Source organism: Anopheles ziemanni, chromosome 3 (assembly GCF_943734765.1).
Source record: "Anopheles ziemanni chromosome 3, idAnoZiCoDA_A2_x.2, whole genome shotgun sequence".
NCBI lineage: Eukaryota > Metazoa > Arthropoda > Insecta > Diptera > Culicidae > Anopheles > Anopheles ziemanni.
In genome coordinates this window covers 7,297,039-7,324,427 of record NC_080706.1, presented here as the reverse complement: position 1 = coordinate 7,324,427, position 27,389 = coordinate 7,297,039, and the positions used below count along the sequence as shown (strand labels likewise).

General features: G+C 44.5%; 6 protein-coding genes across 6 annotated transcripts; 2 read left to right on the top strand and 4 right to left on the bottom strand.

Annotated features, from left to right (window-relative positions):
• Positions 1–194: 194 nt before the first annotated feature.
• Positions 195–1,165, bottom strand: LOC131286775 (prenylated Rab acceptor protein 1). Its single transcript, XM_058315774.1, has 3 exons — positions 1,080–1,165; positions 794–1,003; positions 195–723 (listed from the first exon to the last, which is right to left on the bottom strand). The coding sequence occupies exons 1-3, from the start codon at positions 1,163–1,165 to the stop codon at positions 432–434; spliced, it is 588 nt and encodes a 195-aa protein (XP_058171757.1). The 3' UTR covers positions 195–431.
• Positions 1,166–2,521: 1,356 nt separating this feature from the next.
• LOC131286771 (uncharacterized) lies at positions 2,522–10,918 on the top strand. Its single transcript, XM_058315769.1, has 4 exons — positions 2,522–2,766; positions 5,502–6,596; positions 6,677–6,912; positions 10,358–10,918. The coding sequence occupies exons 1-4, from the start codon at positions 2,522–2,524 to the stop codon at positions 10,882–10,884; spliced, it is 2,103 nt and encodes a 700-aa protein (XP_058171752.1). The 3' UTR covers positions 10,885–10,918.
• LOC131286773 (serine/threonine-protein kinase Doa) lies at positions 2,629–5,433 on the top strand. The gene is made up of 2 exons (XM_058315770.1): positions 2,629–2,766; positions 3,611–5,433. Exon 2 carries the CDS (start codon positions 3,635–3,637, stop codon positions 5,126–5,128), a length of 1,494 nt encoding a protein of 497 aa, XP_058171753.1. The 5' UTR covers positions 2,629–2,766; positions 3,611–3,634; the 3' UTR covers positions 5,129–5,433.
• A 2,081-nt stretch (positions 10,919–12,999) lies between the features above and the next one.
• On the bottom strand, positions 13,000–14,038 carry LOC131287672 (hatching enzyme 1.2). Its single transcript, XM_058316745.1, has 2 exons — positions 13,347–14,038; positions 13,000–13,271 (listed from the first exon to the last, which is right to left on the bottom strand). The coding sequence occupies exons 1-2, from the start codon at positions 13,990–13,992 to the stop codon at positions 13,000–13,002; spliced, it is 918 nt and encodes a 305-aa protein (XP_058172728.1). The 5' UTR covers positions 13,993–14,038.
• Positions 14,039–15,091: 1,053 nt separating this feature from the next.
• LOC131289622 (golgin subfamily A member 6-like protein 4) lies at positions 15,092–16,546 on the bottom strand. The gene is made up of 4 exons (XM_058318916.1): positions 16,248–16,546; positions 16,019–16,188; positions 15,251–15,945; positions 15,092–15,172 (listed from the first exon to the last, which is right to left on the bottom strand). Exons 1-4 carry the CDS (start codon positions 16,544–16,546, stop codon positions 15,092–15,094), a joined length of 1,245 nt encoding a protein of 414 aa, XP_058174899.1.
• Positions 16,547–19,724: 3,178 nt separating this feature from the next.
• On the bottom strand, positions 19,725–21,757 carry LOC131288547 (uncharacterized). Its single transcript, XM_058317686.1, has 3 exons — positions 21,697–21,757; positions 20,902–21,008; positions 19,725–20,831 (listed from the first exon to the last, which is right to left on the bottom strand). The coding sequence occupies exons 1-3, from the start codon at positions 21,755–21,757 to the stop codon at positions 19,725–19,727; spliced, it is 1,275 nt and encodes a 424-aa protein (XP_058173669.1).
• Positions 21,758–27,389: the final 5,632 nt, after the last annotated feature.

Below are 27,389 nucleotides of genomic sequence, written 5' to 3'. Positions count from 1 at the left end.
CTAACAAAAGTGTGTTTTTCGTGATTGTTGTTATTTGATTTTTTATGTTGTTAGAGGAACCTCGCTTCAGTGGGTAAATATTTCAAATATATTATTCAAATAAATGCTGTTATTTAACTAATACAACACCCGCTTAGTTAATTTGCGAATAAGTATTGAAGATAGTTAAATCTACAAAGATGTATCGAGGTTCGATTCTTTATTAGCGTTAAAAAATTCATATTAAATTTTGAAACGTATTTCATTCGTCAGTAAAAATTGCTTATTGGCCCATTGCTTTCATATTGACGGGCTCTTTGATTTCGTTTGCGTACATCTTGTTAGTGTAATGTGATTTTTCAAATCGAGAAAAAATAAATATAAAGGCTGATAGATAGTCAACAATTGGCTTTAGAGCAGATTCTTTTCGTTCGATACACCAGCTCGCAGTTTCATACTGTTTCGGAAAGGAAGGATTCCATATCTTCGGTAACGATAGCGTCAATATTGTAGAAGGCCGCGTGTAGTGATATCACAAAAAATGAGGCACCCAGCACCCAGAACATTACTGCTCCTGCTCCTGCCAGGTACAGCAGTGGAACCGATGCAACACCCACTGCAACGCACTGTTGACTTGTGTTCAGTTGTTTGCTGAAAAAAGCCACGGGAGTGCTGTTCTGCTTGATTTTATAGCAAGCGTAGAACGCCGCGCCAAGCACGATCAATATTAGTGGCGAGGTTAACCTGTAAATGAGGGTTTCAATTAAATAATAAATCGAATTGTCCTTTTTTCCTCCGAGCAAACAGTACTCACAAACAGTAGACAATCAATCCGAGAAAAACAAACAGATAATTGCTTTGGAAATAGGCCAGATTCCGGATGATGCGATTCGTAAGCCGAGAAACATTAGCAACCGTCTTGAAGTTGGAAGTCTGTAGGAATTCCGACCATGGCCGTATGTTTTGCCGGCTTAAGCGAAGCAGCTCCCACAGGCTTGGAATACGTGTGGAAAAATTGGAAAACCTAGAAAAAAAGAAAATGATGAGGTGATGTTAGAAGTGAGTCATGACTATTGTTAGCAGCCTTAGGCAGTACTTACGATGCCAAATTGAATCCGGATTTTGTATCCTGCGGAGGTGTTTCCATGTTCCCACTAACATCAATATGCACTTCTGGAGTTTCCATGGTTCAATAAATGTATGGAAAACAGTAAACCGCCTGGTGGTGCGCTTCAATTCTTCTGTTTTAGTCACCAAAATATGAAACTGGCTAAATTTTTCACTAAACACTTGACGTTTGAATAAATGATCACTTTGTTTACATTTCCTGTTGACGTCGCTTTTGACTACGTGGGTCTTTTTAGTTATTTCTTTGTTTTTGAAAACTTTTCATTCGAAATGTGTAGTTTTAATTTTAAAAATATTCTTCAAATTTTAAAAAAATTGTCGATCCTCCTCAACCTGATAATTAAAGTAAAGGGTAATTAAAATAAATCTGAACAAATATTCTTAAGGTACCGCTGCACTAATCGATTGATCGTGCTGATGTTATAGGTTTCAATAAACGAATGAAAATATAAAAAATGTGCCAACCAATGTGCCAGTGTAATATAGCAGATTCATTTGTATTCCCCCTCAGTGGCCAAAGCTTTGTTGTGAATTGGTATATGTTATTTATGAATCATGTAAAAAGTTTGAGCTTGGAAATTTATGGCCTTATCACACTGGTCACCAATGGTGGCTTTGCAAAGCCACCGAACTGTCAAAATTTGGTTTTGGCATCCAGTTTGACATACTGGTGCGTCTTGGTAGTGTGATAAGGCAGGCCACCTGGGAGTGGGAGTTTATATAATTCACTTTCGGTTCATGCGGTTTTCGGCAGTTTAAGATTAAAATACCGAAATTTTATAATCTTATTATGCTTATAATTGATTATTAATAAAATTAAAAAACATGAATCACTTTCAAATCAAGCTTAACATGCCAGATACACCAAACTCCACACAATGACAGCTCGGTGATACGGGCAAGCTCATTCACCAACGGACCCCCAGCCACTCCAATGTCATTCGTTTTCGATGGTCGTTTGACAATCCAGTGCTTTTTCCATGCCACCATTGGTGACCAGTGTGATAAGGCCATTAGTTCGCATCTGGCGGCAGCTTCAGCAACATTCGTTGACGTTGCTGAACTGACAGTCATTTTCCGTTTTGCTTGAAACTAGATTGAAAGAAAGAGGTTTCAAACCACCATTAAACCTGGATTACCTGTACATTTAGACGTACAACCCAGCAATAGTGTGGTAGTATAAACGGATGCGACTGCACAGTATAAACGGGTTGTAGAGGTGGGAAAAGGTCTTCAATCGTCGAATCGGAAGGTTTCTTGCGACGTTGTTTCTGCCTGCCAGTCTTTTCAGAATTGACCGTGATTAGGTAAGCACCTCTGTCGATTTGCTACTGCTAAACGAGGAGCACCCCAGAGTGCTTACAGTATAAGCAGAGCAGTGCCTAGTAGAACCGAGAAAAAAAACCCTTCAGCCATGTTGGGTGTAGTGAATCGCCGGTCACTAACGGCAGTTGTTCGTTCTCTTTGTTACAGTACATCATCGTCGGCCAATTTCGGTAGTCGCTTGCGAATCCCGGAAGTCAACGCAGTAGCTACAGCACGACCCCAGCTCGACTGCGATCGTTCACGGATTTTGCTTCCTACGGCCATATCGCCAAGTTTCAGTCGATTTTATTCGACTCCCTTCAATAAGGAAAGCATTGTGGACGAATTTGACATGTAAGTAAAGTGCAGAAACCTTTTACATAGCTTGCAAATGATAGAAAAGTATTGAAAAGAGGAGGCCAGGTGTGGCGTGGTCTGCACGTGGTATTGGCGTGGTTGAGGTTAACTTTGCAAACTGTAGTCGTGGGATTGCTTTTCTCGCTCGATTTGTACAAAAATATCGTGTGCAGTAGTTTTCTTAGAACAGGGGTCATGCGAAAAGATCGAAAACAGCGTTTGGAAAAGTTTTAATTGGCCTTGGTTTTCCAATATGTGGAAACAAGATGGCGGCCGTTAGTCACACACATCTTTGAGCTTCCATCATGAGGCGTCATTAGCTGCTCCGCCGGCAGTGTTGCCTGCTGGTATTTTTCGAGCGAGTGAGAGGGCACACGTTATTGAGGTGGTGTTAGTGTGCGTGCGGGTCACTTCAGGTATGTGTGTGTGTGTGTGAGAGGAAACTGCCGCAACAGCAATATGGGCTGGTGAAATCTTTGTACGATCTGGACATTTTTGATTTCGTTTCTCAAGAAATTTACCGGAAAGCTAAATTCTAGCTTCTTCGAACAGCTATGTTCTTGCCAAGGACTCCAAGGTGTTTTGAAATCCCATGCGTATCGACAAATTCAAGCACCCACGTCGTGCTGTATCGTACGTTGCGTGCGTTTGGTCGCTAATGGCGTCGTGTTGGTTTCGAACAAGGAGGTTGAAAAGTGGAAGTAACTAATAAAAAAAAGTAAAAAGTAACGTAAAAAAGTAAAAACCGTCGATAATTTTGCCATTTCCTTGAATCAACCGTCCAGAGTCGGTTATGATACGTTTTTTGGTGCTTGTTTTCGTAAATTTGTCCACATATCAGCATCAACCACCAACACAGACAGCGATGCCACGCTCAAAACGAAGGCTTCATTCGAGGTCCGGGTCCAGGTCGTCTGTCGGCGGCGGCGGCGGCGGCGTTGGACGATACGAGGAGAAACGTTTGAAGCATCATACAGAGTCCGGCGACGGCTATAAGAGTGCGAGGAAATCAAACACAAGCTCGTCCCGTAGAAAACGGAAGCGTTCAGAAGAGTCTCATCACCAGCGCAGCCTCGGTTCCACCAGTGGCGGCCACAGGAAGAACAGATATCGGGAAGAGAAGCAGCCGAGGCGTCGCGAGGATTCACGGACGTCACGCAAAGACAGAGAGCGGGAGCGAGAGCAGCACCGGCCGGAAGATCCCAAAAAGCACACCAGCAGCGCCGTGAGGAACGACTCGGACGGACACTTGATATACCAATCCGGTGATGTACTGCATAATAGATACAAACTGTTATCTACCCTAGGTGAAGGTACTTTTGGGCGAGTGGTCAAAGTGAAGGACACGGCCAAGGAACAAACGATTGCCCTGAAGATCATACGGAACGTGGAGAAGTATCGCAAGGCGGCCAAGCTGGAGATCAATGTGCTGGAGGAGATCATTGCCAAAGATCCGTTCGGACGGTACCTGTGTATCCAGATGCTGGACTGGTTCGACTTCCATGGGCACATTTGTATAGCGTTCGAAATGCTCGGACTGAGCGTGTATGACTTCCTGAAGGATAACAAATACGAACCCTTCCCGATGGAGCACGTAAGACACATGGCCTATCAGTTGTGTTTTGCAGTTAATTTTCTGCACAGTATAAAGCTCACGCACACAGACCTAAAGCCAGAAAATATTTTGTTCGTCAACTCCGAGTTCACGACGGTGCCCAGCAATAGTACGAGGAAAAGTCGAGAAGTCCGCCACGTCAATTGTAGCGATATACGGTTGATCGATTTCGGCAACGCCATCTTCGACCATGAGTATCACAGCACGATCGTGTCGACGAGGCACTACCGGGCGCCGGAGGTGATACTGGAGCTGGGATGGGCACAACCGTGCGATGTCTGGTCGATCGGGTGCATTATGTACGAGCTTTACCTGGGTATCACGCTGTTCCAGACGCACGACAACCGAGAACATCTCGCGATGATGGAACGTATCCTCGGTCCCATTCCGTATCGCATGGCGAAGAAAACGCGCACTCGATACTTTCACCATGGCAAGCTCGACTGGGACGAGAAGACGTCGAACGCGCGGTACGTGCGCGAAAACTGCAAACCGCTCGCCCGCAGTGCCATTTGCGATGCTCCTGAACACGCGCAGTTGTTCAACCTCATCGGCCGGATGCTCGAGTACGATCCGAACGATCGGATCACGCTTGCCGAGGCGCTCGATCATCCCTTCTTCGCGAAACTACCCGCACACCAGAAGCTGCATCTACAGCATCGATACGGCAGTAATGATAAAAGTACGTCCTCTTCCGTACCGGCGGGTAGTTCACGGGACTTCTCGCATAGCCTTTCGAGATGAAAAACAAAAGAGCATGCGCTGCTGTTATTACCGTTATTGGACGATCTTGTCGCTGCTGCTGGTGGAAGAAGCTATGTGACGATGATAATATTAGAGATACACTGATTCGCACACGCGCATGCACACAGACCTGAACCCATAATTACTTTAGCCTGTTGTAAACCGACTCTCCTAGCTTGCAACCCCCGACCATAAAAAAGCATACTCATTAAAACGATCTTTACGGAAAGGAAAAAATAGAGAATCCCAAGAATCATCTGAGATAGAAAGTAACTGTTCAGAAAAAAAACCGAGCGAAAAGAAAAAACCACGAGTGTGAAAATGTTCGAGGAAATATCACATGATTTGTATTTTTTATCGTTTCATCTTCAAGGGCTCCGAGATTCGAGCGAGAAGACTACAAGAAGGAACCGTACCACGGTGTGAAGCGCACCGGCACGGAATTCAAACGAGGTTCCGGCTCGCGCAGTGGTGGAAGTGGTGGTTACGGTGGTAGTAGCGGTGCCAACGGCTCCGGTGGTGGGTACGGTGGAGGAGGTAGCCGTTTTGGCGGCGGAGGTGGCGGCAATGGAGGGCGTCGTGACAAGTGGTCCGACGCCGGCGTCACGATGCAGAAGATCGACTGGAGCAAACTAACGTTGGCACCGTTCAAGAAGGACTTCTACCGCGAACACTCGGTCGTGCGTAATCGCTCGCAGAAAGACGTCGATCGGTTCCTAGCGAAGCACGACATTACGCTCGTTGGCGACTGCCCGAAGCCTATCACCGAGTTCGATGAGGCCGACATTCCCGACTACGTGATGCGCGAGATCGAGAAGCAGGGCTACAAGAGTCCGACACCGATCCAGGCCCAGGGCTGGCCGATTGCGCTAAGCGGTCTGAACATGGTCGGCGTGGCGAAGACCGGTTCCGGCAAAACGCTCGGCTACATGCTACCGGCCATCGTGCACATCAACCATCAGAAGCCGGACCCGTCCGTCCGTGGGCCGCTTGTGCTTGTGCTGGCGCCGACCCGTGAACTCGCTCAGCAGATCCAGCAGGTGGCGACGGATTTTGGCTCCTCGTCGTACATTCGCAACACGTGCCTGTTCGGTGGCTCCAGCAAGGGACCGCAGGCTTCGGACTTGCGCCGTGGCGTAGAGATCGTCATTGCCACGCCAGGCCGTTTGATCGATTTCCTCGAATCCGGTACCACGACGCTCCAGCGCGTTACGTACCTGGTGCTGGACGAAGCTGATCGCATGTTGGACATGGGCTTCGAACCGCAGATCCGCAAGATCCTCGAGCAAGTTCGACCGGATCGACAGATTCTCATGTGGTCCGCCACTTGGCCAAAGGAGGTCCAACGATTGGCCCGCGATTTCCTCGGCGATTACGTCCAGATCAACGTTGGTTCATTGGAGCTGTCGGCCAATCACAACATTACCCAACACGTGCGTGTCATTGAGGAGACAGAGAAGAATCAAGAGTAAGTAATCAAAGTGTGTGGCGTGTGTTTAAATTATATTTCATTAGTTAATTCTCTACTAAATTTGCTTTCTCCTCCAGACTCGGAAAGCTGCTGGAGGAACTATACCGTGCCGGAAATCCGGGCAAAATTCTGATCTTCACCACCACCAAGCGCCGGTGTGATCAGATAAGTATGCAAATCCGCCGCTATGGCTACGATGCGGTTGGAATGCACGGTGACAAATCACAGCAGGAGCGTGAACGTGCTCTGAATCGCTTCCGCAACGCCCGCTCCTGCATACTGGTGGCAACGGATGTGGCCGCTCGTGGTCTCGGTAAGTCATCAAAATTTGATTCTTTTTATGCATCCTTCAAAACATGTGAAACTCAATTTCATCATACAAGAACGGCACATCCAGAAAAGAAACGAACGCACGTACAACTTTCTCTCTGCTGTGGGTTGAATGACTGATCTTTGGAGTATAAAACTCCCTTGACTGTACGTTTGTTGTGGATGGATGTGATGGATGAAAGGGATTGGGTGAATTGGGTTGCAGAGAAAGTACCACACAGTGCTTTAAAAGGTGAGCCTTTCCTTCTCAGCGTTGTGCAAAGCACGCCTTCGACAGATGAGGGCGTGTTAGCGAACACGGCAGATGTTTTGTTGTTCCATTCCCCTTAAAGAGTTGTCCATGAATGAAAATTGTGGTAGAGAAAAAGTACGTCTTCTAGGAATCCAGAATTTGACAAAATGATCATTTGGCGTGAAAAGTGTTAGTTGATAGCTAATTTTCGAGTGTGTGTAAAGTTTCGCATCTTCCTTCCTCCGTGTCGTGTGTTGCGGTTGATTCCGTTGATGATCGCGCTTCCAATTGTTGGCTGTAGGAGCAGAACTCGAGCAACAAAGTTAAATTCAGTTTGCAGACCAGTAACAATCAAAAGTATACTCTTCTAGGCACGCGCGCATTTTCGTCTCGCAATTTTTTTACACTCAATTCGACTAGTTTTTACTCAACTGTTCTGCTTTTTCTTTTCCCTCCGATCTCGTGTCGTTCTTTCTCTTCCAGAGGCCGGACCAACCTGCTGCTGTGGTGGGGATAGTGAGCAAAAGTACATCTCTGCCCGCTGTTTTACATATGTTTCGCCCGTACAATGAAAGCAATATAGCAATCGAGCACCCACAAATCATCCTTCCGCTGAAAACACACGCGCGTCGACCTCGCCTGTTCCAAGAAAACCCGTTGGTATAGGTGTGGCGTACGCGCAGTATACGGCGGTGGCTGTGTGTGAATGGTGCGCGTTCATGAATCCAAAAGAGCATGACATTGTAATGGACGGGAAAAGTGTATGTTACACGGTGCGAGCCCTTACACATGGCCCTTATGAACAGGGAGAGTGAGAGATGCATACGCAAAGTCACAAAACAATATCCTCGCCAAGGGGCATAGGTTACCGATCAAACGGCCTCTACTAACGACGCATATATGCGACCGATGCTGCTCTAGGGCGGAGTGCTCTCTCGTTGTGTGCGCGTGCAAATGTCGCATCCAATAGCGGGCGAATCCGTTCGGGCAATCGGGCGTCGTCTAGAGAACTACTACTGCTACTACTACTACTATTGCTACTAGAACTACCACTACCTACTACTACCTCTTCTTTCGTACGCCGCACGCGCAAAACATGTGGTACGAAGGAGAAATGTGCGATCGAACAAACAAATGATGATCACCTCGCGCGCTTGGATCAAAAGGCGCGCGCGATCACTTGCAGATCACCTTTATACTGAGGTACTGTCGTTATGGGAAACGAAGTGGTGGATCGTTTCTCCTTTTTCTGCATTGGATAGATGGCACACGATGTATGGACATGGGCATTTTCTCATCACACTCTTTCACATATGTTGAGATGTGAGGTGCCACGTTTGTTCGCCCTTTTCTACATTATTTATTTTGCCGAACGTCATTTTGTATGCGCACATTATCTCCAGGATACCGCGTGCTCGAGCACGTGAGGAGTATTCACGACAAGAAAGAGATCTTACAATCCCAACATCCACTCGATCATCCTGTGCGGCAAGCGAGATTGCGACTGATGGCAGCTGAAAAACCACCACTCAGGAGCGATTCTGGATGCTGATCAAACGCCATCTCCTCCGCAATCATTGCCGTTTCTGACTACATCGTACGCAACCCGTTTCGCGAAGAGAAAAGATGGTCGGTGGAGAGCTATGGCTAACCAGTAGAACTTCGGCATTGTCGTAATCTGGAGAATCTGGGATCCTCTTTATTTGTGTGCCTCCGGAGTGCGTACGACGAAAACACAGCGGTCATAAAACCTGCGTCCTGCATTCATATAAAGTTGGAGACGCGATCGACTTACCACATACTTTACACCGTACGCGATATGCATCGTCGGCTATAGCATATTATTGGTGTGTAGCGTATCGCGACGTCTTCAAGCCAATCCCAACGGAATTGCCGTCTTCGTCGTCCACATCACTGCAATAGTCTTCAAATGGCGTGGGAGGAAACGAACACGCCAGATTTCGACGACAACGATGATGATGGTGATGATGAGGCGGACATAGGCGGTTGGCGGCAGGCCAGATTTGAACGCAGTAGTACATCGCAGCTGTATGTAGTGTAGTAGTAGTACTCACAAGAGAGAAGACACACGAAAATCCATCCTTCAATATTCACACACCACGGATACGCGCGGCTTTAGTCGCGAGCATATTGCTGCTCGTAATTGTCTCGTAAAGATAGTGTCGTACCTTTCTGCACCTCCTCCACGGCGCGCCACCGTCGGAGGTGTGCATAGGAGCAAGATCAAAGGGGAATTAGTGGAAGGAGCACAAAACGTGTGCCCGAGAAAATGGAGTAACTCGAGTTACTCGCATGGAAAGGCTCTGATGAAATATGAAAATGACGGTTTGTATTTTGTGCTGTTCATAATAATTTTAAGCGTTCTTTTTTACTATTTACTACTAGAAGTACTAATGCGGTCAATAGTGCTCAACGGCTGGTTTTGTGTTGTTGTGCCCTTTTGGCCGTCTCTCCTAACTCAGTTTGTTTTAATGAACCTCTCTCTAGCAATTCGTGTACGAGACATTCCCATATTCTGCTCAATGGCATATGGTTTTCATTACATTCTAGAGTCGTATTGGGAAATTGGTCTAGTGCAAAACAACAAACCGTTGACATTCTCGCTTCCGCCTCATTTTTTTCATGCTCATCTTCATCACGCTTTGTTTTTTTTTCCTATTACCTAATTTAAAAACGGTTCAGATATAATATACGATGGACATTTGCGAGCATAGAGTCGCTGGTACGAATGTCATAGCTTCTACGAAAGTTTTCCGTGTTCTGCCAGTGCTATTATAAACGCTCGTAGATAAATGCATCCCGCTCTTAGGCCCAAACAAAACTCAACGGATACTTTATTCCGTTGCAGCGTGTATTTTTTTCGCCGAAGAGACATTAACATTTAGTAACGTTTGAATAGAAGAGAATATAATTTTCAAAATTTTGATTTTCATTGGAAGCTCCCAATTCATGTTGTTTTCAACATTTAGCATTCATCGTTCATGAGTTCATTTCATCATCAGCATTGCATAAAACCATCATCACTTACGGATAGAACATAAACCCTTACGAATTAGTACTTTTGCTTGCGATATTTAATTCGTTTTTTGAAAGGCACTCGAAAAACCTCTTCGTCGTTTACTAATTTTTCGTTATTGTTCGTTTTTGTGTGCTGCGTGCGGTTCTTCATTTGCAGATGTCGACGGAATCAAGGTGGTGATCAACTACGATTACCCGCAGCAGACGGAGGACTACGTCCATCGTATCGGCCGCACGGGGCGCTCCAATGCCACCGGCGAAGCGTACACCTTCTTCACCTACAACGAGCGCAAGATGGCGAAGGAGTTGGTCAGTATCCTCGAAGAGGCACACCAGGTGGTTCCACCGGAGCTTGCCAAGTGGCGTCACATGGGCGGCGGCGGTAACAATCGCTTCAGTCGCTTCGGCACATTCCGGGGTGGACGTGACTTTGGCTCTGGCGGACGCGGCGGTAGCCGCTTTGGTGGAGGCGGCGGTGGAGATTACCGTAATGGAGGTGGATCGTCGTCGTCGTCGTTCGGTCTGAAGCGACAGTACGATGGGGCCAGCAGTAGCCGGGGCGGATACGGTGGTGGTGCTGGCAGCAGCAATGGTTATTCCAACAGCTACGGTGCAGCGGCGGCAAGTAGTAGTTCGAATGGCTACGATTCGCGGGGTACCAAACATACCAGATTCGATGAATAAGGAGGGTTCAACCGTTCAAAATATGAGGCAGTAGTAGACAAAAAATCGACGTACGTACATAATATACGTCGTACTTGCGAAGATGGGGATTTTTTTTTGACAGCTAACCACCGTAGCAGATTTATGCGGCCGGAAGGTTCGCAGAGAATGCATTCACACTTGCAACTGAAAGTGTTCTATTATCCCCGGGTGCGAGGTATATAGCCCATTAAGATAACTTTATCCCTTTATCCGATTGTAACATCTATTTATCCATTTTGTCCCCTTTTAATCTGAATTATATCTCTCACTAAAACACCCACACACTTTATCATTATACTCCCACCAACCAGTGGTTTCTTGCTAGTTCGTTTTAAGTAATTTTTTTTAAACCTGAGTACCGAGTCGGACTGTAGTAAGAATTTGTTAGTATGATTATAATTGTAACAGAAGGTAAAATATCAATAGCTAGATAGGACTACTGTGAGAAGAATCCTCCTAGCCTCAGTGCGTAATGTAACGGTTGACCGCATCGGTAATGGTATGTGAAGATCAAGGGGGAAAGGTATTGCGAACGGAACCATCATCTCATGCTTGTATGACAGACGGCATGTGTCTCACCGAAATTTTCAATCACTCCACAAGTGGTGTCGTAGTATATGTTGGTGGAAAAGAAAAACAGGAAAACATCCCACTATGCTGAGAAAAGTAGTAGAGTAACTCGGAAAAAGGAGCAAAACGATCATCCGCTCCTTCCAGCCCTAGTAGTATTCCGTGGCGCTATTTTTGTCCTATCTCGTCCTATTTGTTGTGTTAGCGTGCGATCTATGTAGGTCGCTTAGGATTTAGTTAGTATGGCACAACACTACCTATTCTCTCTCAGGCAAGAAAAGTAGACCATCATGAAAAAAAAGTCGTGTGTGCGCGCGCCCCTCGGCGGCAGCAGCAGCAGCAGCAAGCAAGTGCGACGGCGGCTCAGTGCAGGAATCATTATACCTTTAAATATTATTCAAGCAACTTCTACCGGAGGAAATGAGAAAGGAGAACGAGTAGAGCGGAAGAAGTAGTAGATGGAAGTAGCTCTAGGCCAACATGAAGCTGCAGCATGTTTACTCTTTTAATTTTTCTTATTTTCTTATATTACTCTGTGATAAATGACACAAGTGTACGAGCACCACCCACTCACACACACTACGCGTACAATGCCACAGCTTATAAAATTAAAATATTACACACCACCCCCATCCCCTGGGGCAATGGAGAATATGGCGAGACGATGATTACATGTGTCCGGCCCCACGGTTTATGAATAGGAAATGAAATATATTTTGTTTCTTTACCATCTGTAATAAACCTGTTACTTCTCCCCCGACTCCGGATGATGAAGATATAATACAAAAACAATCAACATCCCACGCTTATTTATCGTACACGGAATCTGTTTTTTCACCAGAATGTGGTGTAGTATTCCCCTCCCCATTTCCTGAAAGATAGATGTGACCTTTTACAAACTTACCTAGGGAAAATTCATGTAGGCAATAATAGCTACGCGAAAATCGGAGGGGCTTGTTCCACGTGTTAGCTACAACACGGGATCAGGCTAACGAATAGCCACCACCCATCACCTCCTGGTATTCCGATAACAAATGCACATGTGCAAGAACTTGACTTGAATAAGTTTTTATTTATGTCACAACCGGAGCTCTTCCACCATCTGGGGGGAGAAGTGGTTCGAAAATGTAAAAGAAAATGATGAAAAAATAAATATTTTTAATTTTAACACCTTATCACTTCTCTGCGTCTTTCCGTTGATTCCAATGTCATCGTTGCAAAACTAATTGTACTTTCGAGAAAGATTGAACGGCTACCGACACGTGTGTTATCCGTCGAATCGAAAATTTTATCCCTCTATGTTGTTTGAACGTATTTTCACGTATAAAAAAGTTTGTTTTTAGTTACACTAAACTGGTTATATTTGACTCACTTCACTTATCGCATAAGTGTTATTTTAAGGGGTTTGCGAATTGAGAGATTGCAGTCATACACCACTGCTGGTGTAGCTGGTAAATGATTCGAGATTGAATGATATAAATAGCCGTAAAATACATTCCTATCGGCGGCAGCCAGAGGCGGTCCTCAAATGCCAAGAGTTTTGCAAAGGTTGTAGTACTTTTTGCTTATCTTAGGATTGTCTAGACACTTGTACAAATCGTTGATTTTCAGGCAGTCGGTCGTGCTAAGCGCCTGGCGCTGGCCGAGCTTGATCCCCGGCATCTTGGTCTCAATCGTCGGCTTACCCTTACCGATGCTGAAGTAGTTTTTCCCGTAGTGCATGATGCTATTGTAGTCGTACTCGAAGCTGTACGTGGTGTTTTTCAACGATTGCTTTTCGAAGTTGGATTTGAAAGCTGCAAAGAGGACGAATAAAGAAGTACCGACGTTTCAATCGTTCGTTTCATGTTTCATAGGGCTCCCTCGCCTACCTGGAATGATGTTGTCCCATATAATTTTCACAAAGCGATCCCGGTCGGCACGGGACTGCTCGTGGAAGATGCCTAGCGCGTGCATTAACTCGTGAATCGCGCGACCCTCGTTGCCGAGACAGTTCGGGCTACGCTCGTCCGGTGGCTGCAAGGACACGATCTGCGTGCCGCCAATCTTACCAACGTAGCTCCAGCAACCTTTCGGATACTTAATCGGCCAGATTAGCAGAAAGTCCTTGTCCTTGCCGTTCCATGGTACGAAGTTGACGCACGTCATGAAGTTGAGCGTGCGGATGGCCTGCAGTATTGTCACCTGATCGTCCACCTCGTACAATGGACTGATCGCGTACGGTACGGTACCGTTCGGCCAGATGCGCTCCGGAAACACATCCCAGTTCAGGCCGACGCGCCAGTACCGGTACATCCGGTTGTCCATGGCCATGTCGCCCTGGAATAGGCCGGGGGTCACTTCCGGGTCCTGGTCGGTGCTCTCGAGAAAGGCGGACTGCTGTACTAGGTCGACACCGTCCGGAACAGGTGGATTTAGAACGTCAGGTATTTTCGGTAGTATGACGGCCGAATCGACACCGGAGAGGTAGCTTGCCAACAAGCAAACTATGCTGAGGTGCAAAATAGTGCCAGCCATCGTCGCTGGTACGTGCGTATTTTTGTGGTTCAGATTTTATCCCGCGATAACTACAATCCGAAAGTAAAACGAGCCCCACGCGTGTGACTGAAGCAAAAGAATCACGTTCAATTCAAGAGAGTAACTTTTAACCACGCGACTTCTGTTTCCGTAAGTCTGAACAGAACTGGTGTCATTCACCGACTGGCCCCGAAAGCTCATTCGCACGCGGATCGTCGGGAGAAGAAATTTCTCCAGCGCATTGACATTCCGCCAAGCACACTCGGCATTATCGCCTCGGACAGGTCGAGGTGCGCATGTGGAGCAGTGAAAGTGAAACTTGTTTCGCTCGCTCGGCCCCCAGAGGGGACGGGCAAAACCGCTGGCAAAATGCCGAACATCTACGCGAACGCCAGAACGAGAGCATCTGTGGCGCGGGTCGCGATGATCGAGGCGTGCGCCTTTTGCGGGATAGTTGAGCGGGTGTTGGAAGAATACTGTAGCCACCGCCAGATCCATCCATTCCCGCTGGAGGCAACAGCGCGGGAGCCGTCATAGCGCAGTGTTTTGCATGGTTTGAGCAGGGAACTGGTCGGACGAGCACGAACTCCAACGGCCATTTGGCTGTGCTGGTGATGCTTCTCCTTTTTTGATCAAATATGAAGAGTTCAGTGTGACGAAGCCTGCAAAGTCCACATCAAATGTACTTTCTAAGCAAATAGATGTCAGCTAGCGCCTGGTGGTGTACCACATGATTATGGACCACCAAGATACAAGTTAGAGGGAAGTTAAATATTTTATTAAAAAATGATTTATAACACATGGATAGAAACACGTTACCCACATACATGTAATTAGCCACTTCCACTTTAGTACTTAACCAAAGATGCACAGAACCTTCAAAAATAGGAAAAAGGTAAGGAAGGCTAGTAGAATAACCGGTAGAATAGTTTATAGAAATTTAGTTCATGTTTATTGAAAATCTAAATCCATGTTCAGTGTGCGTGTATGGAAACATAAGCAAATAGGTGTAGGAATGACAAAGATATGTTTTCTAGCGAAAACAGATATCTTTTTTAGTTGAAGAGAAATGAAAAGGGGAAGAAAAAAACAGGATATATTAATCCATTTCGGTTGTGGTGTCGAATCTGGAGTTGGAACTCTCAATGTATCTAACTCGGTTGTCATGATGAAATGATACCTAAAAAATAAATAAAATATGGCATACAACATTAGTTGAAAAATGCTTAACAGAGAAATTAACACTTATAAAACTTACAATGCTCATTGAATCGCTTTCCTGGCTTATTCTTGTTGCATTCTTGTTTGTACTTAATGATGTAGGTTTAGGTACAGGTATTTTCGTTTGTGCTCCTGGCTTCATTATGTTGGGAAACTTTGACTTTGACTTTATTTGCTCTTTGAGGTTTTCCTCCATTGCAAGTAGTTTTTTCAATTCCTCTCCCTTGTGCGAGTTCAATTCTTCAGTTTTGTTCAGATTCTCTAGTGCGGCATGCTTCCTATTTTTCAATTCTGTTAAATTTTCACGAAGTTGACGAATTTCATCGCATGCTTGTGCTTTCTCATCAAGCAGTTTCTTTTTTTCCGCCTGCTTGGCTTGCAACTCTTCCCGGAAATTATTGAGAAGTTGTTCACCACTCAGCTTGGTTTGCTTAAATTCTTCGGTTGCCTGATCTTGCGCTTGTTCCAGCTTTGTGATTGTCTCGTTAATTTCGGAAATCTCATGCTTACCGCGCTCATTTTTCTGCTGTTTTATTTTTAGCTCCTCAGATAGTGTCATAGTAGACATTTCCTGCTCCTTTATCAATGTTTCAATTTTTGTCGCCAATTCAATTTGACTGGCATATAGTACGCTCTTTTCTTCCGTCAAATGCTTGATTCTTTTTTCGAGCTCCATCTTACATGCATTCCAGCGTTCCGCAAGTGTCTGGAATTCATTCGCCTGCTTGGATGCTTTAAAAAAAGAACAGAAGATCTAAAATAAGTACATGCTATAGGTACTTAAACAAGAGAAATAAATGGTTACCATTCTCTCCCATCACCGAAACGCCTTTGCTCAAATCTTCTATTTTCTGTCGATTAGTTCGGACCTCATTTTTAAATTGTGCGCGGACCGTTTCTACCTGTTTCACAAGTCTATCAATTATCTCCTGTTTGGCGTTTAAATTACGTGACAGTTCTTGGCGTTCTTTTGTTCTACAACGATGAAAAAAATGATAATACGAAAACATGAAAAGAACAATTGGATTACATACAAAGCCTGCACGTCCGCTCGGCATCGTTGTTCGTTTTGCAGATGTTGTTTAACCATCTCCAATTCAATCATTGCTTTTTTCAACGATTTTTCTAAGCCGAAAATATTGTTCTGCTGCCGGTAGCTTTTAATAGTTTGCCGTACATATTCGGTAAGCAAAGCCTTTTTATCCTCAAACATTAGATGGTGTAAGTCTTGCGCAACTTCTTGGGACATGGTGTTGCCTGCAAAATCCTCAACACTACTAGGACTTGATTGGTTGTCACTGAATTCGCCTTTTTGCGGTTGATTATCCGACATTCTCACGTTTTAAATGTTTAACTAGCAGAAAGTAATGAACAACGCTTCGTTGACACCTTTTCGTCTCGACGACTTGAACCCAACTAAGCAGATGTCATCTACTCCACAATGCAATAGACCCGCAAAAAAGAAAGATGGCTGTACTGTTGCTAGGCAACGATTGAAGCCGTTTCAATATAGGCCAGCCTATTACACAATTTTTAAACAGTTTTCTACATAGACGAAAGTACTCAACTATTCTTCGTGGGTATTTTTAAATCATGCTCGTTGATTAAAATAGATCATTTTTCTTAAATCCAAAATTGGCAATAAAAGATACAACACACAATGTTTATATTAGAAAATTCAAGAAAAAGTAAAGAAAAAGATACAAAATATTTTGCATGAAAGTTTATAAAGGTTTTTGTTTATCATACTCCAGTTGTACATAGTGATATGCAATTAATATGTGGTTTTGAGTGTTTTGAATAATAAGGAAACAATTGTTTAACGTGTCGTAACTCGATGACGACAGCTAGTTATCATCCATGACTTCTCCGGTATCAAATCCAGAATTGGAACTCTCTGTATATGTATCGCGATTGTTGTGGTGAAATGATACCTAAAAAGCCAATAAGAATATGGTATACAAGTAATAAGATATTATTTGAAAAAATATGAAACAGGAGGGGTTTACCCACACAAAACTTACTATGCTGATAGAATCGCCCTCCCGGTCTGGTGTCGGAATGGCACTGTATTTTTTTTTCTTTTGAAGTGGTCGAACCGTAGCAAACTGCAGTCTTTTTGGAGCTGGTGTTATCGTGATACCGGTAGTTGTAGGTTCTTTTTTCTGCTGTTGGAGTTGTTCCTCCAAGCCATTGATTCTATATTCGGCTGTCTTTAGGTCCTCATCCAACTTAGCTGCATGCTTTTCTACACTGCTCGTTTTTTCTTGCAGAGCACGAATTTCATTTTCTTCGCTTCGGATACTTTCTTTAAGTTTGCTAATTGCATCACAAGCATGTTGTTTTTCGTCAACCAATTTCTTTGTTTCTTGCTCTACATCGACCAGCTCTTTCCTCAAATTATTCATATTTTGTTCGTTTTTCAAATTCATTTGTTTTAAATCTTCTGCAGCTTTCTCTTGGAGGAATTTTAATTTTGAGATGGTCTCATGCTTTTCGGAAATAATAGGCTTCATTTGCTCATGTTCGTACTGCATTTGTGCCACGTCGTCAGACAGTTTTATGTTTTTCAATGCATATTCCTTTTTCAACATTTCATACTTAGATGTCGACTCATTTAGGGCAGCAGAAAGGCCTTCGATTTCCTTTTCCAGTTCTTCGATATTTCCTGTAAGTTCTGATTTACATGAACTACAGCATTGTAGTAGTGCACTGTATTCATTTGCCTGCTTGGATGCTGAAAGATAAAAGTACGGAAAAAGTACATTCCAAAGTCACGTGAACGTCAAAAAATTACACATCATTACCTTTCCCTCCCATCGCAGCAATGTGTTTGTTTAATTTTTCCATTGTCACTCGATTGATTCTAACCTCATTTTTTTCCTGCAATTGAGCCTGTTCAATCTGTTTTACAAACGAGTCGATTTTCTGATGTTCGGCTTCGAATTTGTGTGCAAGCTTCTGCCTTTGATGTTTTCTGTAGAGGATAAAAACAAAGAGATTGCGTTTAACTATTCAGCTGTGTATGAGTAACTTACAAAAAAAAAAACAGAAACATTGGACAACATACAAAGTTTCCACAGCAGATTGGTATTCTTCGTCGCTTAGAAGAAGTTGTTTTATAGCCACCATTTCATCGATTGATTTTTCGAGCGCCTTTTCCAGGGATTCGATATACTTGTGCTGCTGTATATTTTTAGACGCAACACGTACAAGTTCGACAAACACAGTTGATTTTTCTAGTGATATCAGATGCCTTATCTGTTTTACAGATTCGTGCTCCAAGATGCAGTTTCTCACAGGCACGGCACTAGGTTGGCTTCCATTGCATTCGTCACTATACATTGGTTTATCCGACATTTTGATGAGCTAATGGTTTTTAGTTGCTGTAAAATCAAACGAATACTTATGAATCTGTAACAACGCCACCTTTCCGCCTCGATAAATTGAATTCAAATGAGCAGATCTCATTCAATTCAATGACATACGTCACACAAAGCAGAACGATGCCGGCTTGCCGCACCGTTGCTAAGGTAACGCCACGAAATATTTGACAGATCGTTGGAGTCTCGCGGTCAGAAGGTTCTGGTCGAATCTGAGCAATTATTTTTAGTGGCACAAAAATGTTGTAACTTATTCGTCCCATATGTTTTAAACCAAGGAAATTTCATATTAGCCAGAAGAACGTCATACAAAGGAAAAGATGGAATCGAGCACGTAAGTGGTCTAACTCTTCAAGTAGGGAAGTGTAATGAAATGAGTTCTTTTTCTTAATTTGTTTTAAGCGCAACCCAGTTGGCTCGCGAAGGAATCCAACTTGCCCAAACAATCGGTACTACTGTAGAAAATCTCGAAGCTACAAAGGCTGAGTTGGAACAGAAAAACAACAAGCTGGTAGAGGAAAATAGGGTGCTATATTTGGATCGTAATGCATCGATTGCAAAATACGAAAAATGCATCGAAAAAAGAATGTCCGAACTAACGATAACTATAGAGCAACTGCAGCAAATGACCACGGAAGATAATCAAGTTCTGGAAGCAAATGTGCATCAGAAAAAGATCTACAGTGAAATGCGATCGGAAATCCATAATTTAGATGAAATGGCTAAAGAATTCTCTGAAGGTTACCAGAATATGATAGTTGGCTTAAAAAATGAATTACATAAAAATGAAACATTTTTAACACAGCGCTATGAAGCAAAGATTAAAGATAGTGAAAATAGAATCAGCAAATTGAAAGCAACTGTAACACAATTAAATCATGAGAAAGAGTCTCTGGAAATACAGAAAGCGGAATTAGTGGATACGAACTCTGAACTGAAAACTCGTATAACTGACTTGGAGAAACTTTTGAACGAGGTATTGATGAAAAGATCCCTCACCGACCGACCGGAGACCGAAATAGCATATGTAAAACCGAATGTAAAATAAAAAAAGCTGTTTCTAGTTTTTTGTACAATTTAAAAATAATTTATTACAAACATAATCATTTGATTTAGCCTAACATTCCCTCAGCCATACGATAGCGTGTAGCCCATACTCTCCATTAGTGTTTCTTTGATTGCCGGTTGTAGGGCCTTCTGCATGTAGGTCGTCAGTAGACCCCGGACGCCTTTCGAGAATAGATTGTCGATTTCATTAGAATACGCATCGTCCAGCGCCTCGTTCGTTTCGACATTCTGCCAGCCTTTATCCGTGTTGGGTTGTGCAGGGCCGTACCCGTACGTGCTCGGGGATCCGTAGGCTGAGTAGGAGAACGGATTCCGATCGGCAAAGAATGTCCGGCTGTTAGGATCGAGTTCTGGATTTGACTGCGGGCGTTCAAATTCGCCTCCCCAGTGCTCGTTGTCCACATTTACCAGAGTCGACGGTGAAAGGAAAAGGCTATCACCATCATTGAGCTTCAGAATGTCACTCTTTCCATCGTCATCGTTGCCCATCAGATCGTCATCGAGGTAATCTAGCGACCTGCGACGATCACGCCCGTAGTATGAGGAAGATGATGCTGTCGCCGGCGAAGATGGTTGCCGATTCAGGAAGTGGCGCCGTTTGGAGTTGATGCGATACTTGATACCGGTTGGGCCCTCGCAGCTATGGGCAAAGACTGAAATAAAGCCTGGCTCGGAGAAGTGCGAGTCGGTGCGTACGTTGGCCTGCCGGCTGCGTTCGCCAACTCCTGCCGGGATTAGTGGAATGGTCCGGAACTCGATGCCTGCTCGGCGTAGCCGCAGAATCATGTCACAGCGACCACCGGACGGATGCATAATTACGCGTCCGCTGATCTGCAGGTCGGGAAACTCGAGCTTGGTGTCCAGTGTGCGATTGTGTTCGATGAACTGGCACCTGTCGACCACGACCCACTGGTGGTTTTGAGGAATGCGTACGCGCAGATTGGCCACCTCGACCTGTGCCGCTCCCAGCAGGCTCGTGGGGCTCGATGGTGGAAAGTACGAGGGCTTACCAGCCCCTAGCGAGGGATCACTAAATTTTTGCTTATAGTTGGACACTATTTGCTGGATTTCTTCGTTATAATTAGTGCCACTGAATGGTGACTTTTGTCCGCTTGCGCCAAACAGCGATTGTCGTTGGGGCCCATTGTCAGAGAAATCGATGATGGACTTGGGATGTACAAAAATTATTAAAATTTGTTTGCTAACAATGTTCCAAGGATACCTAGGCAACACTTACACTGGAGCCAGAACGTTGTTGGCTGCGCCGGAGTGTTGTGTCCAGGGCCGATTCCAACCTGTTGGCGCACCGTTGACCGTAGATGTTTCGAATCGTGCGTGTGCGACCTACAGAAAGCAACCAGAAACATATGATAAGCTAGACGCAATTTGTACATTCTGATCGCAAATCGTTTCCCACTAGAATTATCCTCTGGGAACCCTGACCTTAGTTTTGGAACAAACCGCAAGAGACTGTTCCCGTGCGCACATTTTCAACTTCTAAGTTTGCATGCGGAACGCATTCTATGTTTGTGATAAGAAATCATTGGCGCTAGGATCATTGGTGAAACATTATTCGAACCGTATAAATGTGATGGAATTAAGTGATTCCCTGAAAATCAAGCCCACAAACACTCCGTCATTTAAAGTTGGAGAATGTCTACGCCTAGTACATTGCACCTTGGTTGCCCTTTACAAAATAGCCTGTTTTATGGCCACAAGTCACATGTTTCACAAACTACGGATCCTATTGTTAGTTTTCACTCTTTTTCCTTTCTTTCTTTTTCTCACTGGGCACGATTTGATGAACGAAACAATGGGAAATAGAAGCACTGGGGGTGTTTAATTTCAACAATTACATCACACTGTTCCCAGTCCATGGTTTTGGGGCACTGAACGCTTGCGTGTCCATGTTTTTAAAAAACTTTCTTAAGGCTACGCCTAAAGACGCGACTCTGCTTTCACTCACTGGGTTGTAAAATCACAAACCTATGTATTTTTCGAATTATCAAACCGTTTCCGCCTACTGTCTCACCTAAAATCAGCTCGGGTGCCGTAAAACAGAGCAGAAGAAATATCCAAAAATGGCGCCACATTTTAAATCCAATCGTGCTCTTTTTGCTGATCGTTGGTAATGACCGTTAAAACTTCCTTCAGATGTAACTTGGGTGATCCGGCACGAAGGCGATTTACTTCTCGAATATACTTCTTCCACGGAACGACGTATTTTCACCGACCGTAGATCACGGACACCAGTGAGAGGAGAGCCCGGTCGCAAAACTAATGGACGAGATCAGTCGCCGCACCGTCGTCGAAAGTCATCTGCAGACTGAACCATCCCGAACCAAATGGTGGAAAACTACCAGCTTCGGCCGAATTCAGCCGTTCCGAACTGGGGAGGGAAACTGTACCGACGAGCGTGTATATCCAATGATGGGACCACCTTTTCCTAGCCCTTCTCCTCCCCTAGTCATCCTTTATGAGGGGCGGCCGGTAGGAGTTGTTTGATAGTTTTTCTACATTCATTTCAAGTTCCATTTTGTGGCCCATCTTCCGCACCCCACGCCGAACGGGAGGCAGGCACTGGAAGGTTGGGGATTTGGTTGGTTTGGCAGTCATCACGGACCGCCGAACGGGTTGCATGTCGGTGCAACAGTTTATTCCGAGCCACGAGACCAAGACGCGACCGCCTTGCCGTATCTTTGCGCGAGAGCAAGACGGTAAACGGTCGGTCGGAAGGTTGCAGATAAAGCAACTGGATAAAGAAGAAAAAACAACATACACACACACACAAATCACATTGCGTGAAAAGCGTCTTCCTCCCGCACACGGTCACACGGACGGGGAACCGCACTGCAAGGGCCGGTTCCAGGTGTTCCGGACCAGTAAACGTCGAGCGTCGTTGTTCTGTGGCCCTTCACACCGTGGCGTCCCCTGGCTGGCACAGATCCCTCCAAGCCAACCTTCCCATGCCCGTCTGTGCACCGAGCCCTTCGCCGAGGCCTGAAACTCGTTAGACGGTTTGGCATGTGCCGGAGTTTTACTGATTGTTTTGCACTTTCTTTCACTTTGTGCTTTGGTGCAATGGAAGGGTCGGCGGTGACGAAAGATCGTATCTCGTAGGGCGCAGGTGAAACGCAATGATCGATCAAGATGATTGTTTCATTACAAATGTTGCATTTTTTCTAAAAAAACAACAATTGACATATTTTAATTTTCTACATTTTCAAAATTTAATGAAGAGGTTACGCACAATCCAAGACCAATGACCTTATTACCTAAGAAAAATGTTAACCATTTATCCACCACGTATTCTTTACCTTTAGAAGCATATTGGTTCAACAAATACTTCCCAAATGATGACGATAATGATGATGATGATGGTACTCCGGGTTACTAAACTTCCGTGGTGTATCACCTCTTTCACGTAAGATTTTTGCCCTTCTTCACAAGGCGCACAAGAAGGCTTTCTGCTGCGAACGGAAACGTAAGATAGAAAGTAAAGATTTATTCATTTGCCATTGGCCTTGCGGTGAAGTGCAGCAATGTCGCTCGGTCGACTGGAACCAGGGTTGGTGCAAAGACCCGGGAAACATACCACCCAACGGGGGTGTTTTTTTTTGTTTTTTAAGAACACATCTAGAGTTATGTAGCAGTTTAAAGGGGATATCTGGTTAACTCTCATAAAATAGTGGGCGAAAATACCTCTTCTGTAATTTAAGGGTGTTTAGTATTACTTGGCCACTTGCTCTAATTAACCTTCAAGGGACATTTGATTGATCAACGTCGAATTTCTGCTGTACCTTTCTCCAACCGATCAATGCAACTACCAATATACACAGTTTTTCTCCACCAGCTTGGCAAGCCATGAAAAAAAAACAAACGGGCAGGTTCAACACCGGCACCGATACACCGAAACAATAAAATTAATTCACTTTTGCTGCAGAGCAAATTCCTACCGTTTGGGGAGGGGGTAGTTTTCCTTTGGGATTGCTTATTCCTCCCCTGGGCTGATTGCTTCGCTGGATGGAGTATCCGGTGTGGGAGGCATGTGTCGTCTGTCAGTTGCCTTGTGGAAACGGCACGATCGAGCGAGAGCATGCTAAGGAGAAAGGGATCGCAGGGTGCCAAGATCAAGTTGTTGAGATCATGCAAGCTTCAAGGGATGGCAAAACGAACATCTCCCAGCGCTGGCTGGTGCCAGAGAAAAGACACTGTTGAAAGCCGTTGATAAGAAGATGGACATGTCGAAAAAAAAAAACACCCATTGACCCATGTGCGCCATCCGCGACGGAAGCGGGGAAATAACACCCGAAACAAATTGCCACTAATTTGAAAAACAATGGGCATTCATTTCCCGGACGAAAATCGACAAGAAAGTGAATCCGATTGTGCTGGCGTCTAACAAATCTGTCTTGTTCGAAGGCGTTTTTCCTTCATCGCTTTTACCTTCAAGGGCGCGTATAGTGTCACACGGTAGTAGTGCCGTCAACGATGTGCATGAGCGGCAGGAAAATTGTCAAGTTTTTCACTTTCAAGCCATCCGACATGGAGGATTATCGTCTAATTTTGGCGTGTCACAAGCCACGACAAGTATGCCTATTTTCACCGTTATGGTGTGGAGGTGGTGAAAAAAAACAACTTAGGGTTTTCCTACAAATCCCCCTTTACCCCCATTATGCCCACTTTCCCCTAAATTGCACCGGGTTGACAATGTCCCACGAGTTTGTGCGAAAAGTACAGGACGTTATTATCGGGGAAAATTGCTTCGATGTTGCAGCATTTTGTTATGTTTGTGCAAACCCATCCACAACCGATCCGCATGCATGTTAAGCAATAGTATTGCATATGGGCCTGGTAAGACAATAGTACAATTACGGTCGAGTAGTGTCATCGACTGAAGCCATCACTGCTGTCGGGTTTGTGTATCTCTATATTACGAGGGTTGCCTTTTAAGTTTCGGGATTTGGAAAAACTGGTGATGCAATCTGTTTATTAACAATTTTATCGTAAAGTTTGACTTTTTTGAGGTTATTCGTTCTCAGAACGTTTTGACATAGGAGAGCTATTTGTGTTGTTAAAAAAATGTTTAAAGTTGCAATCGACACTAGTCTTTTTTGAGAGATTGACCAATTGCGTGGGATCCAACGCGGACAAATTTTTTTGACAGTTAAATGTCCATGCAATATTAAGTATATGCTGGTCCCAGTAATACCTAAGGTTGTCTCTATCTCCGATAAGTGACATGACGATCTTGCAATATCCGTTCAAGCACAGCATCAATGTTTTTCAGAACAACAACTGATTTTGGACGACCTTCACGAAATTCATCTTGGAGTGAACTCCGACCACGATTTAATTCTCCAAACCATCGATAAATACTGATCATTGATGGAGCTTCATCGCCAAAAGATGAATTAAGTTCATTCATACACTACTGCTGTGACAATTCACGTCGAAAGTAGCAAAAAATAATCGCACGAAAATGTCCACGACCAAATTCTACAATTTGGCGGACATTGACACTTTTAACATTTTTTTAACAACACAAATGGCTCTCCTATGTCAAAACGTTCTGAGTACGTATAACCTCAAAAACGTCAAACTTTACGATAAAATTGTTAGTTGGTAGATTGCATCACCAGTTTTTTCAAATCTCGAAACTTAAAAGGCATCCTACGTATCATCGTGTCCACGGAAATGGGCAAACACTTCAGGGTACTTGTCCGAATAGCATCGGTTATGGTGTGCTGAGGGAGAAAAAAGTTGAAAAAATGTCGATAAAATACACATTTATCAAATTAGCGTAAGCAGGGGGGAAATGAATAGTTGAATCAAAAATAATGGGAGATAATAGAAGTAGAATTTATTTTGGTTGGAAATACTTGTCTTGGATTTAAACCGCTTTTAATCCTTGCAAGCTAAAATTAATTAGTAATTTGTTTCAGCCGGTTTTTGTTCTCATTTTCACAGCAGATTTGCGATCATACCGGCAACATGAGCCTTACCTTCCGGGAGCGGGGACCTAAATGCCCGAAGTGGAGCAAACAGATGCACAGATGGCCCCTCGCGAATAAAAAGACAGAAAAAGCCGAGGGAAGTGTAAAGTGAGGCCGCCTCCAAGGCAGATGCTTCGCGTACAACACTCGGCGTGCAGAGGTAGAATAAAATACAATAAAAATACAATAATAAACACCACGATCCCCCGAACACGATTGTAATTTAATTATGATTCATGACAGCGCGAAAACGCCTTCTACGGCGAACTGCACCCCTTTAAGGTACGCGGAGGGTTCGTATGCAAACACTAACCGAGATCGGTCATTTAACGGTATTCCATCCCGGCGGTTCCGATTTACGTTTTACCTTCCGCCTTGCCGTTGAGGTGTGGAAACTCGATCTAAATCTGCATGATCGCGGTTGGCCTAGTGTCGGATGGTCCAGCTGTTGGGGGCTACCGAATGCAAACCGAGGAAGAAACGGGTCCTGGGTGTTTAAGTGTTACGTGTGTACTTGTAATCCGTCGGCAGCGGGAACGATATGGCCACCATCACAGGGTAACAAAAGATCGCGATGGCGCAAGCAAGGAAGAGATTTGAGCATTGAAAAATAACCCGACCTGTAAGTGGGACAGCTCCGGTACCGGAAATTAGGTCGCCAGCTGTTGGCGGCAAGGGTTACACATTTTTTCCGTTGCTTCCCCAGCCTAAAATTTACTCCAGAAACGAAAATTTTTAACGACAAAAGTCTCGTATGAATACAATTTTCCTTTGCCGCGAGGGGCGCAAGTTCTGTTTTTGTGAAGTGTTTCGTTCCTCGCGATCACATCCCCACCACGATCTTGCAGCCTCGTTTAACGGCATGAATAAGAAAAGCGCCAGCGATCACGATCTACAATGGAAACTTTAACACTTGGACGACGAAGGGTGAGCATTGCTGTCGCTCTTTGGAGACCCAAACTCAAAGGGGTTGGTTTTTATGTTTTGTTTTTCCAGAACTGGCCAAAGCACCGCCAGGGAGACATTAGGAATGCAATATTTCGCCTATCGTTGATCGCACCATTCTTTGGAAGTAATTTTCACTTCACGTGCCGGAAAGTGTGTCTAAGCTTTGTGTCCAGGCTCCAAAACTGGGTCACATTTTGTTTTGCGGTGTGAATGGATTTGGCGCACGGTGTTACAAAATCATTTATCTTCGTGGTGCAGTGCATTTGACCCCGGGGAAGGGGCGAAGGTGGTGATTAAATTATAAAGAAGCACCTCCGAAAATTCATAACCAAGTGCGAAAAAGAACCCAAGACCAACACGAGCGGGAAAATGGTTAACGAACCCCCCTCATTCTCCTCCCAGCGGCAATAAATGCAGCGACCGCGAACGGGAAGATGTTTGTATGCGAATTTTACGTTATTTTTAGCCCTCCTTCGAGTGAGAAAGCGGGAGTGATAGCGCGCGCAGCACACAGTTGACACAGTGAAGCTCAAACTACTTACCACCGGTAGGTCCGTGGCCCCAAGCCCGAAGGGAACGATGCTAATATGCGTTACACTTACATAATTAATTGAGCGCAAAGAAACTGAACGTCAACAGTGCCTCATGGATCCGTAGCGTAAATTGTTCCTATGTAGGGAATATGGCGGAAAAATAGAGGATACAAAAATTACGAGATGAAAAATAAGAGCGTAAGTTTATAAATTGAATAAATTTTTTTAGAGTGTTTTGTCGTTAGTTT

Coding starts and splice junctions, on each gene's coding strand:
- LOC131286775 (XM_058315774.1), bottom strand. CDS start 1,165: ATGGAAACTCCAGAAGTGCATATTGATGTTAGTGGGAACATGGAAACA. Junction 1,004..1,079: donor TCCGGATTCAATTTGGCATC/GTAAGTACTGCC, acceptor CTTTTTTTCTAG/GTTTTCCAATTTTTCCACAC. Junction 724..793: donor GGATTGATTGTCTACTGTTT/GTGAGTACTGTT, acceptor CCTCATTTACAG/GTTAACCTCGCCACTAATAT.
- LOC131286773 (XM_058315770.1), top strand. CDS start 3,635: ATGCCACGCTCAAAACGAAGGCTTCATTCGAGGTCCGGGTCCAGGTCG.
- LOC131288547 (XM_058317686.1), bottom strand. CDS start 21,757: ATGTGGCGCCATTTTTGGATATTTCTTCTGCTCTGTTTTACGGCACCC. Junction 21,009..21,696: donor GGCACCCGAGCTGATTTTAG/GTGAGACAGTAG, acceptor TGCTTTCTGTAG/GTCGCACACGCACGATTCGA. Junction 20,832..20,901: donor AACAACGTTCTGGCTCCAGT/GTAAGTGTTGCC, acceptor GTACATCCCAAG/TCCATCATCGATTTCTCTGA.
- LOC131286771 (XM_058315769.1), top strand. CDS start 2,522: ATGTTGGGTGTAGTGAATCGCCGGTCACTAACGGCAGTTGTTCGTTCT. Junction 6,597..6,676: donor GAGACAGAGAAGAATCAAGA/GTAAGTAATCAA, acceptor TTTCTCCTCCAG/ACTCGGAAAGCTGCTGGAGG. Junction 6,913..10,357: donor TGTGGCCGCTCGTGGTCTCG/GTAAGTCATCAA, acceptor CTTCATTTGCAG/ATGTCGACGGAATCAAGGTG.
- LOC131289622 (XM_058318916.1), bottom strand. CDS start 16,546: ATGTCGGATAATCAACCGCAAAAAGGCGAATTCAGTGACAACCAATCA. Junction 16,189..16,247: donor CGAGCGGACGTGCAGGCTTT/GTATGTAATCCA, acceptor TCATCGTTGTAG/AACAAAAGAACGCCAAGAAC. Junction 15,173..15,250: donor AAAGCGATTCAATGAGCATT/GTAAGTTTTATA, acceptor TTTATTTTTTAG/GTATCATTTCATCATGACAA.
- LOC131287672 (XM_058316745.1), bottom strand. CDS start 13,992: ATGGCTGGCACTATTTTGCACCTCAGCATAGTTTGCTTGTTGGCAAGC. Junction 13,272..13,346: donor ATGGGACAACATCATTCCAG/GTAGGCGAGGGA, acceptor TCCTCTTTGCAG/CTTTCAAATCCAACTTCGAA.